At 49.5% G+C, this 14,398-nt stretch overlaps 1 protein-coding gene and 1 long non-coding RNA gene across 5 annotated transcripts in view; both read left to right on the forward strand.

Moving 5' to 3' along the window:
• LOC146009829 (uncharacterized) overlaps positions 1-9,620 on the forward strand; it is a 110,821-nt gene extending 101,201 nt beyond the window's left edge. For all 4 annotated transcript variants that reach the window (XM_083150347.1, XM_083150350.1, XM_083150348.1 and 1 more), the window contains exon 5: positions 7,424-9,620. In XM_083150347.1, coding sequence (XP_083006473.1) covers positions 7,424-8,721 — 1,298 coding nt within the window. In that variant the 3' untranslated portion in view covers positions 8,722-9,620. The remainder of the gene's footprint in view (positions 1-7,423) is intronic.
• Positions 9,621-9,842: 222 nt separating this feature from the next.
• Positions 9,843-11,961, forward strand: LOC146009855 (uncharacterized). The gene is made up of 2 exons (XR_014444689.1): positions 9,843-11,251; positions 11,674-11,961. It is a non-coding gene; the product is annotated as an uncharacterized LOC146009855 (long non-coding RNA).
• The last annotated feature ends 2,437 nt before the right edge of the window (positions 11,962-14,398 follow it).

Genomic DNA, 14,398 nt, shown 5'->3' on the forward strand with positions numbered 1-14,398 from the left:
TATCTCATACATCAGGAGCCATCAGCCCCTATTATACTCCTGCTCTCCCCCTCACATCATGTCACTGTGTTACCAGCCCAGAGATCTGACCAGTCTCCTCCCCGCACTCTCTGGTGTATCTCATACATCAGGAGCCATCAGCCCCTATTATACTCCTGCTCTCCCCCTCACATCAGGTCACTGTGTGTTACTAGCCCAGAGATCTGACCAGTCTCCTCCCTGCACTGTCTGGTGTATCTCATACATCGGTAACCATCAGCCCCTATTATACTCCTGCTCTCCCCCTCACATCATGTCACTGTGTGTTACCAGCCCAGAGATCTGACCAGTCTCCTCCGCGCACTCTCTGTTGTATCTCATACATCAGGAGCCATCAGCCCCTATTATACTCCTGCTCTCCCCCTCACATCATGTCACTGTGTGTTACCAGCCCAGAGATCTGACCAGTCTCCTCCCCGCACTCTCTGGTGTATCTCACACATCAGGAGCCATCAGCACCTATTATACTCCTGCTCTCCCCCTCACATCATGTCACTGTGTTACCAGCCCAGAGATCTGACCAGTCTCCTCCCCGCACTCTCTGGTGTATCTCATACATCAGGACCCATCAGCCCCTATTATACTCCTGCTCTCCCCTCATATCATGTCACTGTGTTACCAGCCCAGAGATCTGACCAGTCTCCTCCCCACACTCTCTGGTGTATCTCGTACATCAGGAGCCATCAGCCCCTATTATACTCCTGCTCTCCCCCTCACATCATGTCACTGTGTGTTACCAGACCAGAGATCTGACCAGTCTCCTCCCCTCACTCTCTGGTGTATCTCATACATCAGGAGCCATCAGCCCCTATTATACTCCTGCTCTCCCCCTCACATCATGTCACTGTGTTACCAGCCCAGAGATCTGACCAGTCTCCTCCCCGCACTCTCTGGTGTATCTCATACATCAGGAGCCATCAGCCCCTATTATACTCCTGCTCTCCCCCTCACATAATGTCACTGTGTGTTACCAGCCCAGAGATCTGACCAGTCTCCTCCCCACACTCTCTTGTGTATCTCATACATCAGGAGCCATCAGCCCCTATTATACTCCTGCTCTCCCCCTCACATCATGTCACTGTGTGTTACCAGCCCAGAGATCTGACCAGTCTCCTCCCCGCACTCTCTGGTGTATCTCATACATCAGGAGCCATCAGCCCCTATTATACTCCTGCTCTCCCCCTGACATCATGTCACTGTGTGTTACCAGCCCAGAGATCTGACCAGTCTCCTCCCCGCACTCTCTGGTGTATCTCATACATCAGGAGCCATCAGCCCCTATTATACTCCTGCTCTCCCCCTGACATCATGTCACTGTGTGTTACCAGCCCAGAGATCTGACCAGTCTCCTCCCCGCACTCTCTGGTGTATCTCGTACATCAGGAGCCATCAGCCCCTATTATACTCCTGCTCTCCCCCTCACATCATGTCACTGTGTTACCAGCCCAGAGATCTGACCAGTCTCCTCCCCGCACTCTCTGGTGTATCTCGTACATCAGGAGCCATCAGCCCCTATTATACTCCTGCTCTCCCCCTCACATCATGTCACTGTGTGTTACCAGCCCAGAGATCTGACCAGTCTCCTCCCCACACTCTCTGGTGTATCTCATACATCAGGAGCCATCAGCCCCTATTATACTCCTGCTCTCCCCCTCACATCATGTCACTGTGTGTTACCAGCCCAGAGATCTGACCAGTCTCCTCCCCGCACTCTCTGGTGTATCTCATACATCAGGAGCCATCAGTCCCTATTATACTCCTGCTCTCCCCTCACATCATGTCACTGTGTGTTACCAGCCCAGAGATCTGACCAGTCTCCTCCCCACACTCTCTGGTGTATCTCGTACATCAGGAGCCATCAGCCCCTATTATACTCCTGCTCTCCCCCTCACATCATGTCACTGTGTGTTACCAGCCCAGAGATCTGACCAGTCTCCTCCCCGCACTCTCTGGTGTATCTCGTACATCAGGAGCCATCAGCCCCTATTATACTCCTGCTCTCCCCCTCACATCATGTCACTGTGTGTTACCAGCCCAGAGATCTGACCAGTCTCCTCCCCACACTCTCTGGTGTATCTCATACATCAGGAGCCATCAGCCCCTATTATACTCCTGCTCTCCCCCTCACATCATGTCACTGTGTGTTACCAGCCCAGAGATCTGACCAGTCTCCTCCCCGCACTCTCTGGTGTATCTCATACATCAGGAGCCATCAGCCCCTATTATACTCCTGCTCTCCCCCTCACATCATGTCACTGTGTGTTACCAGCCCAGAGATCTGACCAGTCTCCTCCCCGCACTCTCTGGTGTATCTCATACATCAGCAGCCATCAGCCCCTATTATACTCCTGCTCTCCCCTCACATCATGTCACTGTGTGTTACCAGCCCAGAGATCTGACCAGTCTCCTCCCGGTACTCTCTGGTGTATCTCATACATCAGGTGCCATCAGCCACTATTATACTCCTGCTCTCCCCCTCACATCATGTCACTGTGTGTTACCAGCCCAGAGATCTGACCAGTCTCCTCCCCGCACTCTCTGGTGTATCTCATACATCAGGATCCATCAGCCGCTATTATACTCCTGCTCTCCCCCTCACATCATGTCACTGTGTGTTACCAGCCCAGAGATCTGACCAGTCTCCTCCCCGCACTCTCTGGTGTATCTCATACATCAGGATCCATCAGCCCCTATTATACTCCTGCTCTCCCCCTCACATCATGTCACTGTGTGTTACCAGCCCAGAGATCTGACCAGTCTCCTCCCCGCACTCTGTGGTGTATCTCATACATCAGGAGCCATCAGCCCCTATTATACTCCTGCTCTCCCATCTCACATCATGTCACTGTGTGTTACCAGCCCAGAGATCTGACCAGTCTCCTCCGCGCACTCTCTGGTGTATCTCATACATCAGGACCCATCAGCCCCTATTATACTCCTGCTCTCCCCTCATATCATGTCACTGTGTTACCAGCCCAGAGATCTGACCAGTCTCCTCCGCGCACTCTCTGTTGTATCTCATACATCAGGAGCCATCAGCCCCTATTATACTCCTGCTCTCCCCCTCACATCATGTCACTGTGTGTTACCAGCCCAGAGATCTGACCAGTCTCCTCCCCGCACTCTCTGGTGTATCTCACACATCAGGAGCCATCAGCACCTATTATACTCCTGCTCTCCCCCTCACATCATGTCACTGTGTTACCAGCCCAGAGATCTGACCAGTCTCCTCCCCGCACTCTCTGGTGTATCTCATACATCAGGACCCATCAGCCCCTATTATACTCCTGCTCTCCCCTCATATCATGTCACTGTGTTACCAGCCCAGAGATCTGACCAGTCTCCTCCCCGCACTCTCTGGTGTATCTCATACATCAGGAGCCATCAGCCCCTATTATACTCCTGCTCTCCCCCTCACATAATGTCACTGTGTGTTACCAGCCCAGAGATCTGACCAGTCTCCTCCCCACACTCTCTTGTGTATCTCATACATCAGGAGCCATCAGCCCCTATTATACTCCTGCTCTCCCCCTCACATCATGTCACTGTGTGTTACCAGCCCAGAGATCTGACCAGTCTCCTCCCCGCACTCTCTGGTGTATCTCATACATCAGGAGCCATCAGCCCCTATTATACTCCTGCTCTCCCCCTCACATCATGTCACTGTGTGTTACCAGCCCAGAGATCTGACCAGTCTCCTCCCCGCACTCTCTGGTGTATCTCATACATCAGGAGCCATCAGCCCCTATTATACTCCTGCTCTCCCCCTGACATCATGTCACTGTGTGTTACCAGCCCAGAGATCTGACCAGTCTCCTCCCCGCACTCTCTGGTGTATCTCATACATCAGGAGCCATCAGCCCCTATTATACTCCTGCTCTCCCCCTCACATCATGTCACTGTGTTACCAGCCCAGAGATCTGACCAGTCTCCTCCCCGCACTCTCTGGTGTATCTCGTACATCAGGAGCCATCAGCCCCTATTATACTCCTGCTCTCCCCCTCACATCATGTCACTGTGTGTTACCAGCCCAGAGATCTGACCAGTCTCCTCCCCACACTCTCTGGTGTATCTCATACATCAGGAGCCATCAGCCCCTATTATACTCCTGCTCTCCCCCTCACATCATGTCACTGTGTGTTACCAGCCCAGAGATCTGACCAGTCTCCTCCCCGCACTCTCTGGTGTATCTCATACATCAGGAGCCATCAGTCCCTATTATACTCCTGCTCTCCCCTCACATCATGTCACTGTGTGTTACCAGCCCAGAGATCTGACCAGTCTCCTCCCCACACTCTCTGGTGTATCTCGTACATCAGGAGCCATCAGCCCCTATTATACTCCTGCTCTCCCCCTCACATCATGTCACTGTGTGTTACCAGCCCAGAGATCTGACCAGTCTCCTCCCCGCACTCTCTGGTGTATCTCGTACATCAGGAGCCATCAGCCCCTATTATACTCCTGCTCTCCCCCTCACATCATGTCACTGTGTGTTACCAGCCCAGAGATCTGACCAGTCTCCTCCCCGCACTCTCTGGTGTATCTCATACATCAGGAGCCATCAGCCCCTATTATACTCCTGCTCTCCCCCTCACATCATGTCACTGTGTGTTACCAGCCCAGAGATCTGACCAGTCTCCTCCCCGCACTCTCTGGTGTATCTCATACATCAGGAGCCATCAGCCCCTATTATACTCCTGCTCTCCCCCTCACATCATGTCACTGTGTGTTACCAGCCCAGAGATCTGACCAGTCTCCTCCCCGCACTCTCTGGTGTATCTCATACATCAGCAGCCATCAGCCCCTATTATACTCCTGCTCTCCCCTCACATCATGTCACTGTGTGTTACCAGCCCAGAGATCTGACCAGTCTCCTCCCGGTACTCTCTGGTGTATCTCATACATCAGGTGCCATCAGCCACTATTATACTCCTGCTCTCCCCCTCACATCATGTCACTGTGTGTTACCAGCCCAGAGATCTGACCAGTCTCCTCCCCGCACTCTCTGGTGTATCTCATACATCAGGATCCATCAGCCGCTATTATACTCCTGCTCTCCCCCTCACATCATGTCACTGTGTGTTACCAGCCCAGAGATCTGACCAGTCTCCTCCCCGCACTCTCTGGTGTATCTCATACATCAGGATCCATCAGCCCCTATTATACTCCTGCTCTCCCCCTCACATCATGTCACTGTGTGTTACCAGCCCAGAGATCTGACCAGTCTCCTCCCCGCACTCTGTGGTGTATCTCATACATCAGGAGCCATCAGCCCCTATTATACTCCTGCTCTCCCATCTCACATCATGTCACTGTGTGTTACCAGCCCAGAGATCTGACCAGTCCCCTCCCTGCATTCTCTGGTGTATCTCATACATCAGCAGCCATCAGCCCCTATTATACTCCTGCTCTCCCCCTCACATCATGTCACTGTGTGTTACCAGCCCAGAGATCTGACCAGTCTCCTCCCCGCACTCTCTGGTGTATCTCATACATCAGGAGCCATCAGCCCCTATTATACTCCTGCTCTCCCCCTCACATCATGTCACTGTGTGTTACCAGCCCAGAGATCTGACCAGTCTCCTCCCCGCACTCTGTGGTGTATCTCATACATCAGGAGCCATCAGCCCCTATTATACTCCTGCTCTCCCATCTCACATCATGTCACTGTGTGTTACCAGCCCAGAGATCTGACCAGTCCCCTCCCTGCACTCTCTGGTGTATCTCATACATCAGCAGCCATCAGCCCCTATTATACTCCTGCTCTCCCCCTCACATCATGTCACTGTGTGTTACCAGCCCAGAGATCTGACCAGTCTCCTCCCCGCACTCTCTGGTGTATCTCATATTTCAGGAGCCATCAGCCCCTATTATACTTCTGCTCTCCCCCTCACATCATGTCACTGTGTGTTCCAGCCCAGAGATCTGACCAGTCTCCTCCCCGCACTCTCTGGTGTATCTCATACATCAGGAGCCATCAGCCCCTATTATACTCCTGCTCTCCCCCTCACATCATGTCACTGTGTGTTACCAGCCCAGAGATCTGACCAGTCTCCTCCCAGCACTCTCTGGTGTATCTCATACATCAGGAGCCATCAGCCCCTATTATACTCCTGCTCTCCCCTCACATCATGTCACTGTGTGTTACCAGCCCAGACATCTGACCAGTCTCCTTCCCGCACTCTCTGGTGTATCTCATACATCAGGAGCCATCAGCCCCTATTATACTCCTGCTCTCCCCTCACATCATGTCACTGTGTGTTACCAGCCCAGAGATCTGACCAGTCTCCTCCCCGCACTCTCTGGTGTATCTCATACATCAGGAGCCATCAATCCCCTATTATACTCCTGCTCTCCCCCTCACATCATGTCACTGTGTGTTACCAGCCCAGAGATCTGACCAGTCTCCTCCCCGCACTCTCTGGTGTATCTCATACATCAGGAGCCATCAGCCCCTATTATACCCCTGCTCTCCCCCACATCATGTCACTGTGTGTTACTAGCCCAGAGATCTGACCAGTCTCCTCCCCGCACTCTCTGGTGTATCTCATACATCAGGAGCCATCAGCCCCTATTATACTCCTGCTCTCCCCCCTCACATCATGTCACTATGTGTTACCAGCCCAGAGATCTGACCAGTCTCCTCCCCGCACTCTCTGGTGTATCTCATACATCAGGAGCCATCAGCCCCTATTATACTCCTGCTCTCCCCCCTCACATCATGTCACTATGTGTTACCAGCCCAGAGATCTGACCAGTCTCCTCCCCGCACTCTCTGGTGTATCTCATACATCAGGAGCCATCAGCCCCTATTATACTCCTGCTCTCCCCCTCACATCATGTCACTGTGTGTTACCAGCCAGAGATCTGACCAGTCTCCTCCCCACACTCTCTGGTGTATCTCATACATCAGGAGCCATCAGCCCCTATTATACTCCTGCTCTCCCCCTCACATCATGTCACTGTGTGTTACCAGCCCAGAGATCTGACCAGTCTCCTCCCCGCACTCTGTGGTGTATCTCATACATCAGGAGCCATCAGCCCCTATTATACTCCTGCTCTCCCCCTCACATCATGTCGCTGTGTGTTACCAGCCCAGAGATCTGACCAGTCTCCTCCCCGCACTCTCTGTGTATCTCATACATCAGGAGCCACCAGCCCCCATACCATTATCCCTCCTCCACCACCTTGTATGGTATTAGTGCTCTTGGTGGATCTGTGGGGCTTCAGGGCTTGGTCACCACCAGACTACTGCTTGGTGGTCACCTCCTGAGATCATTGTGTTATTAATAATGTTGTCTTTCAATCAGTTTTCCAAAGCCGTGTAATCTTATGTCATCGCTAATTATTGTTATTTGGCTTTGTTACATTTTATTCCCTGCAGATGGATGTAACAGCCGGAATGTCTCCGAGGATCACCTCGTTTCATCTCCAGATAGTGAAATAGAAGATAACATCCAAATGGAAGAAAATCCTATCACCCCAGTTATATCGTCTGACCTTTCTGATCATGAGAAATGTTTTCCTGATCACTCTGGTATTGGTAGATCTGTTACATCTATTAAAGAAGGTGCACTGCTTCATTGTAAAGATTACACAGGTTCTACACAGAACAAACTGCTTATTACCCATCGGTCAGCTAAGGCGGGTGAGAGAACATTTCCATGTACTGAGTGTGGGAAATGTTTTACACAAAAATCAGGTCTTATTAGACATCAGAAAAGTCACACAGGTGAGAAACCATTTCTATGTACTGAGTGTGGGAAATGTTTTACACACAAATCCGATCTTATTAGACATCAGAAAAGTCACACAGATGAGAAGCCATTTCCATGTTCTGAGTGTGGGAAATGTTTTACACGGGAAATAGAACTTGTTAGACATCAGAGAAGTCACACACGTAAGAAGCCATTTCCATGTTTTGAGTGTGGAAAATGTTTTTCATACAAATCAGCACTTGCTAAACATTTGAAAAATCACATGGGTCAGAAACCATTTCTATGCTGTGAGTGTGGGAAAGGTTTTACACAGGAAAAAGATCTTGTTGCACATGTGAGCAGTCACACTGGTGAGAAAAAATTTCAATGCTCTGAGTGTGGGATTTTTTTTTCACACAAATCAGATTTTATTAGACATCAGAGAAGTCACACAGGTGAGAAGCCATTTTCATGCTCTGAGTGCGAGAAATGTTTTGCAGTGAAATCTAGTCTTGTCAGACATCAGAGCCGTCACACAGGTGAAAGTCCACTTACATGTTTTGAGTGTGGGAAATGTTTTACACAGGAAAAAGATCTTGTTGCACATGTGAGAAGTCACACAGGTGAGAAACCATATTCATGCCCTGAGTGTGGGAAAGGTTTTATAAACAAATCAGATCTTGTTAGACATCAGAGAATTCACTCGGGTGACAAGCCATTTTTATGTGCTGAGTGTGGGAAATGTTTTACCTTGAAAGCAAATCTTGTTACACATCAGAGAAGTCACACAAGTGACAAGCCGTTTCTATGCTCTGAGTGTGGGAAATGTTTTAAACACAAATCAGATCTTGTTATACATCAACGAAATCACACAGGTGAGAGGCCATTTCCATGCCCTGAGTGTGGGAAATCGTTTACACAGAAAAATCATCTTATTAGACATGAGAAGATACATATAGGTAAGAAACCATTTCCAAGTTCTTAGGGGTAAATGTACATAGGATGGAAGTTCTACCAATCAGATTCTATTAGCTTCTAGAATGTGTTACATGGGCAACCTCCCATCTTAGTAAATGTACCACTTAGTTTGGGAAATGTTTTACACAGAAATCAGATGTTGTTATCCATTAAAGAAATCCCATTGATGAGAAGCCAGTGTAATGTTCTGTTTGTGAGAAATGACAAAAATATGATTTATAAACCGTAATTGACACAATTGAGGTGATCCAACCTTTTGTTGTTGTAAAATAGTTGTGGTGATTCTTTATAACTATAAAATGTTATCTCTGTGGTTTCCTTATTTCTGTTTCCATCTGTAAAGAAATAAGATACAAAATTCTATATATTGTTATTCAGCTTAAATAGCGTCTCAAGATGGCGCCTCTGTATTCAATGGCCTAACAGTTACCAGAAATGTTTTCCCTCCTCATGTAGCAGTATGGACCCAAATAACTCCAGTTCTTGGTATCCTAGAGCAGCGGTTCCCAGTCGCTGTACCATGGCATACTAGTATGTCGTCAGCAGTGGTCTGATGTGCCACGAGATATGCACTGCCCGGCGGCATAACTATGGTGCCGCAGACCAGCAGCGGATTGGCCTACCAGGGAGCCGGGTGATTCTCTGGTGGGCCGGTCCCATTCTCTCACCCTGTGGCCAGCCCACCCTGGCTGTCGGACGGCCTAATTCTTCTGTCTGCCCAGTCGGGATTTGCTTTCCAAGGTATGGAACCAAACCTGGCAGCAGAGGTGAAACTATAGCATGTGGCGGTGGCTGGGGATGCTGGCGGGAAGTTGCAGGTGGTAGCTGACGGTGATCCACACAGAGGCACAGGGAAGGAGGGGGCAGGCTGGGAGGCTCAGGGAAGGAGGGGGAAGGCTGGGAGGCACAGGGATGGAGGGGGCAGGCTGGGAGGCACAGGGAAGGAGGGGGCAGGCTGGGAGGCTCAGGGAAGGAGAGGGAAAGCTAGGAGGCACAGGGAAGGAGGGGGCAGGCTGGGAGGCACAGGGAAGGAGAGGGAAAGCTGGGAGGCACAGGGAAGGAGGTGGCAGGCTGGGAGGCTCAGGGAAGGAGAGGGAAAGCTGGGAGGCACAGGGAAGGAGGGGGCAGGATGGGAGGCACAGGGAAGGAGGGGGCAGGCTGGGAGGCTCAGGGAAGGAGATGGCAGGCTGGGAGGCACAGGGATGGAGGGGGCAGGATGGGAGGCACAGGGAAGGAGAGGGCAGGCTGGGAGGCACAGGGAAGGAGAGGGCAGGCTGGGAGGCACAGGGAAGGAGAGGGCAGGCTGGGAAGCACAGGGAAGGAGAGGGCAGGCTGGGAGGCACAGGGAAGGAGGGGGCAGGCTGGGAAGCACAGGGAAGGAGAGGGCAGGCTGGGAGGCACAGGGAAGGAGAGGGCAGGCTGGGAGGCACAGGGAAGGAGAGGGCAGGCTGGGAAGCACAGGGAAGGAGAGGGCAGGCTGGGAGGCACAGGGAAGGAGGGGGCAGGCTGGGAGGCACAGGGAAGGAGAGGGCAGGCTGGGAGGCACAGGGAAGGAGGGGGCAGGCTGGGAGGCACAGGGAAGGAGAGGGAAGGCTCAGGGGCGAATTTAGGGGTCAGGCCGTCCCTAGGCACAACATTTCTGTGCCCCTCCCCTATTTTAATGTAATCATATATGTATATACATTGTTATTTATATATTTCATTGAAATGTAACTGTAGCCCACCTTAATATTTATTTATTTTTATACACCTTTTTTATTTTTTTTTTCCAACAAAAATACATAAATATATACACAAACATAAACATAAAAACTCAAAATAAATCATACATACAGATTTTAAGTTATCTTATTCGGGGTATATAGTTTACAATTCTCCAATAGGACTCAATCAAAAACACATATTCATATTGAACCTCAAGAAATATTTTCCTACCTCCTCCCTTTTTCCCCTTTTCTCCTTTCCTTTTCTTTCCCTTCCTCTTAAACCTCTATGGGGATGAGGGGATACTGTGTTGTTAGTGTGTAACGTGATCTGTGATTTTTTTTTTCTTCCTTTCCCCCTTCCCTTCCTCCCTTTTCCCCTCCCTTTTCTTTTTTTTTTCTTTCCCTTTCCCCTTCCCCTCCTTCCCCCTTCCCTCTCCCTTCTATCCCTTTCCTTTTGTGTTTATACTTAATAAGGGGCCTAAGTGTATGACTACTAAAATTTTTACAGTGCTACCTGGTGGTATATGTGTTAAATTGACTGTGACTAAAAAAAAAAAAAAAAAAAAAGTGTATTTCATGATGGGCCCTTTGTGAAAAAACAAAAACAAAAAAAATTTAGACAATTTTTCCCTTCCCCCCTCTTCCCCTATTATTGTATTTCTTGTTGTTCCCAAAATGTTTAACTTCACTCTATTCACATGTATCTAATCCCCCTCATTTCTGCTTCTGTTATTCTTTAACAAACAGTCAAAGAAAAAAACGAAAAAGAAAAAAAACAATATACGAATATAGAACCAGAAAAAATAACCCCATCTGTACTGACACACAAGGGTAGGTAGACATTCTACATAAAACAACCTTGCCAAACCTATCAACAACCTCTTATATCTTTTTACCTTCGCCTGCTAGTATCCTTTACTCTAAGTTTAGTTCCGAACCTTTTCATCTCTTCCTTTAATTTACCCCATTTTGCCTCCTTATTGACCATGTGGTATTATCACATAGCTCCATCACATTTTCCCTAGTCTCCGTGGGCAATGATTCAATATAAAGACCCCATTTTTTATAGAACCTGGTGATGCCTGTCTCAATATGCGGGAGAGTAGCTTTCCTTTCCATATAGATGATTTTCAGCACCATAGTTTCCAGTTCTGCTATAGATGGGGCTGTCCGCTTGATCCAGTGGTATAAGATAAGCTTATTCGCTACTCCCAATATCACTATTAATGCCGGCATTATCTTTCTGCTCCTAGGGCCTAATGCCTCACCTGAAGGTACATATAGAACTGCGCTTGTTCCAATCCATATTTCTCTTTTAACTCAACAAATGGCATTACCTTGCCTCCTGGATCAATACATCTCTGATTACACTGATGCCCTTTTCTTTCCATCTCAGAAACCTACTATTTGTTACCCCTGGTTTAAATTGTGGATTTCCCCATATTGTATTGAACTGTGACCTTGTAAAATTCCTCTTTATTTGTTTATTAGTGCTTCCCCAAGCTTTGTATGTTTCTTTAAATAAAATGGAAGTGAACAAATCTGTGGGTATCACATTTTTTGGGGAGTGAATCAACGCTGTGGGTGAGTACGGAGAAAAAAAACCTTCCTCTAGCTCAAGATTGGTGAAAACTGATCTCCTCTGAAGCCAATCTGTGATATATCTAAAGCAGACTGCCTTGCAGTAGGCCCCTACGTTCGGCATATTTAACCCACCTTCCTTTCTGGGTAACCATACCTCCCAACAGTCCCGATTTTATCGGGACAGTCCCGATTGTCAGGGCCTGTCCCGCTGTCCCACCCGCGGGCGGCAGTGTCCCGCGGTGTGGGTGGGCTGTTGGGAGTCCCCCCTGTCAGCTGCTAAGCAGCGGGGAATAAACGCTGTGCGCATGCGCACAGCGTCTATTCCCGCAGCCAGGGGGCTGGGGGCATGGCTAGAGGCTCACAGAGCCTCTGGGTCATGCCCCCATAGCGTCAAAATGGGGGCGTGGCCTCGCGGAAGAGCCGCGAGCATAGGCCATGCCCCCAAATTAGGCCACGCCCCACAAAAATTTCACAGCAGCAGCGTCCCGCCTGCTAAACGACCAAAGTTGGGAGGTTTGGGTAACTGCTATTTATTGTAGGCTACTTTACTTTTACCTCCTGACCACAGGAAGGAGGAAAACATGCGGTCCACTACTTTCGTATCTGTTGTATCATTTGCAGGATGTATGCCAATTTTGGAAAAGCCACACTCTTAATTACCTCCGCTCTCCCCATTAATGATAATGGTAGTGTCACCCAGTTCTTCAAAAGTTTTGATATACCCATTATCACTGATGTAATATTTTTTATGTAAATATCGGCCGTTTTCACGGGTATGAATACACCCAGATATTTAAAATGGCTTCTTACAATCGCGAACTGGTTTATTAGAGGATTCGGCTTCAAATTTGAGGCCTCCCCTGTCAGCACCATGAGTTCTGATTTACTACAATTAACTTTGTAGCCTGCAAATGAGCCAAAAGATTTGATTACTTCCACTATACACGGTATCGAGTCCGAGGGTCTAGAAACAAAACGCAGCATGTCGTCCGCGTACAGTGCCAATTTTGCCTCTAGCCCTCCCACCTCGACCCCCATGTATCTATCCGTATTCCTCAAGGAGATTGCCAGTGGCTCCAATGCCATTGCATATAGCAGGGGTGATAGAGGACACCCCTGCCTCGTACCCCTTTCAATATTGAAGGGCTGAGATACGTACCCGTTGATGGCAACCTGGGTACCTGGCGTGGTATACAATCTTGTTAACAATGACACAAAATCCTCTGGCATCCCGAATCTCCCGAGTGTATCTATTATTGACCAGCATCACATTACGCTAGATGAAACACGGACAATGGACCTCATTCTCTTTTCTCTTTGCGTATTTCTGCGCTCTAAAAGCGGTGGTCCAATCATCTCAGAACCATGAGCCAAAACCATGTGCACCGCAGGTGGGGCAGATGAGAATTAGATTTGGGTGGGGTTTTTCTTCAAAGTGAGATCTATATTGCAGTGTCAAAATAATGCAGCCAGTATTTACCCTGCACAGAAACAAAATAACTCACCCAAATCTAATTCTCTCTGCACATGTTACATCTGCCCCACCTGCAGAGCACATGGTTTTGTCCATCTAAGAAGAAATTTGCCTCAAAGATTGAACTAGAATAAGGCCCCCTGTTCTTATGGGAGGAGAGACCTTTAGCTACCAGAGGATATGAACCCTAAGTTACTGAGACCCCCAGAAGGCTAATGGCAAGCGTCAGAACCCATGGTGGGTCTGAATTAATGGGGAATATGTGTCCACTATGCACCCTGATATCTCTGGTTCTAGGTATGAAAGAGGAGGGGTCTTGGCTTTCTCAGCAGCTTAACTCGTCTTTGTGACACCAGCAAGAGAAGCGGCAACCAACCACAGATGGGACCCCTCCAATAATCCGCACAGCTTGTAGGGGCTTCTGGCTTCCTCTGCAGCCAGTACGTAGCCGGACTGCAGGGAGGTGACAGTGAGGAATCCTGCGCTCAGGTGGGGCAGCTCCTGCCAGGTGCTCATCTCCCTGCTGCACAGCAGGTGCGCCCAAACCTGGCCAGCGGTGCGGGTAGGAGACCGGAGCTGCGGGCTGATCATTGCAGCCCCTGTGTGGTAACTAGTGTAATGTGACGCACCTCCAGCATTCCCCTTACACATGTAAATCCTATGCCGTTGCTCGCGCCATAGATGTGGGCTTCAACTTAGCCCTGGATCATGCTTAGTAGCCATTTTGTTGACCCCCTCGGGGGGGCACAGGACAGTAACACACAGAAGGGTCACAGGACGGTAACACACAAGGGGGGACAGAGGAAGGTAACACACAGGGGGAGCGCAGAACGGTAGCACACGACGGTAACACACAGGGGGGCACAGGACGGTAACACACAAGGGGGGGGCACAAGACGGTAACACACAAGGGGGGGCAC

Source organism: Crinia signifera, chromosome 6 (assembly GCF_055691185.1).
Source record: "Crinia signifera chromosome 6, ASM5569118v1, whole genome shotgun sequence".
Classification (NCBI taxonomy): domain Eukaryota; kingdom Metazoa; phylum Chordata; class Amphibia; order Anura; family Myobatrachidae; genus Crinia; species Crinia signifera.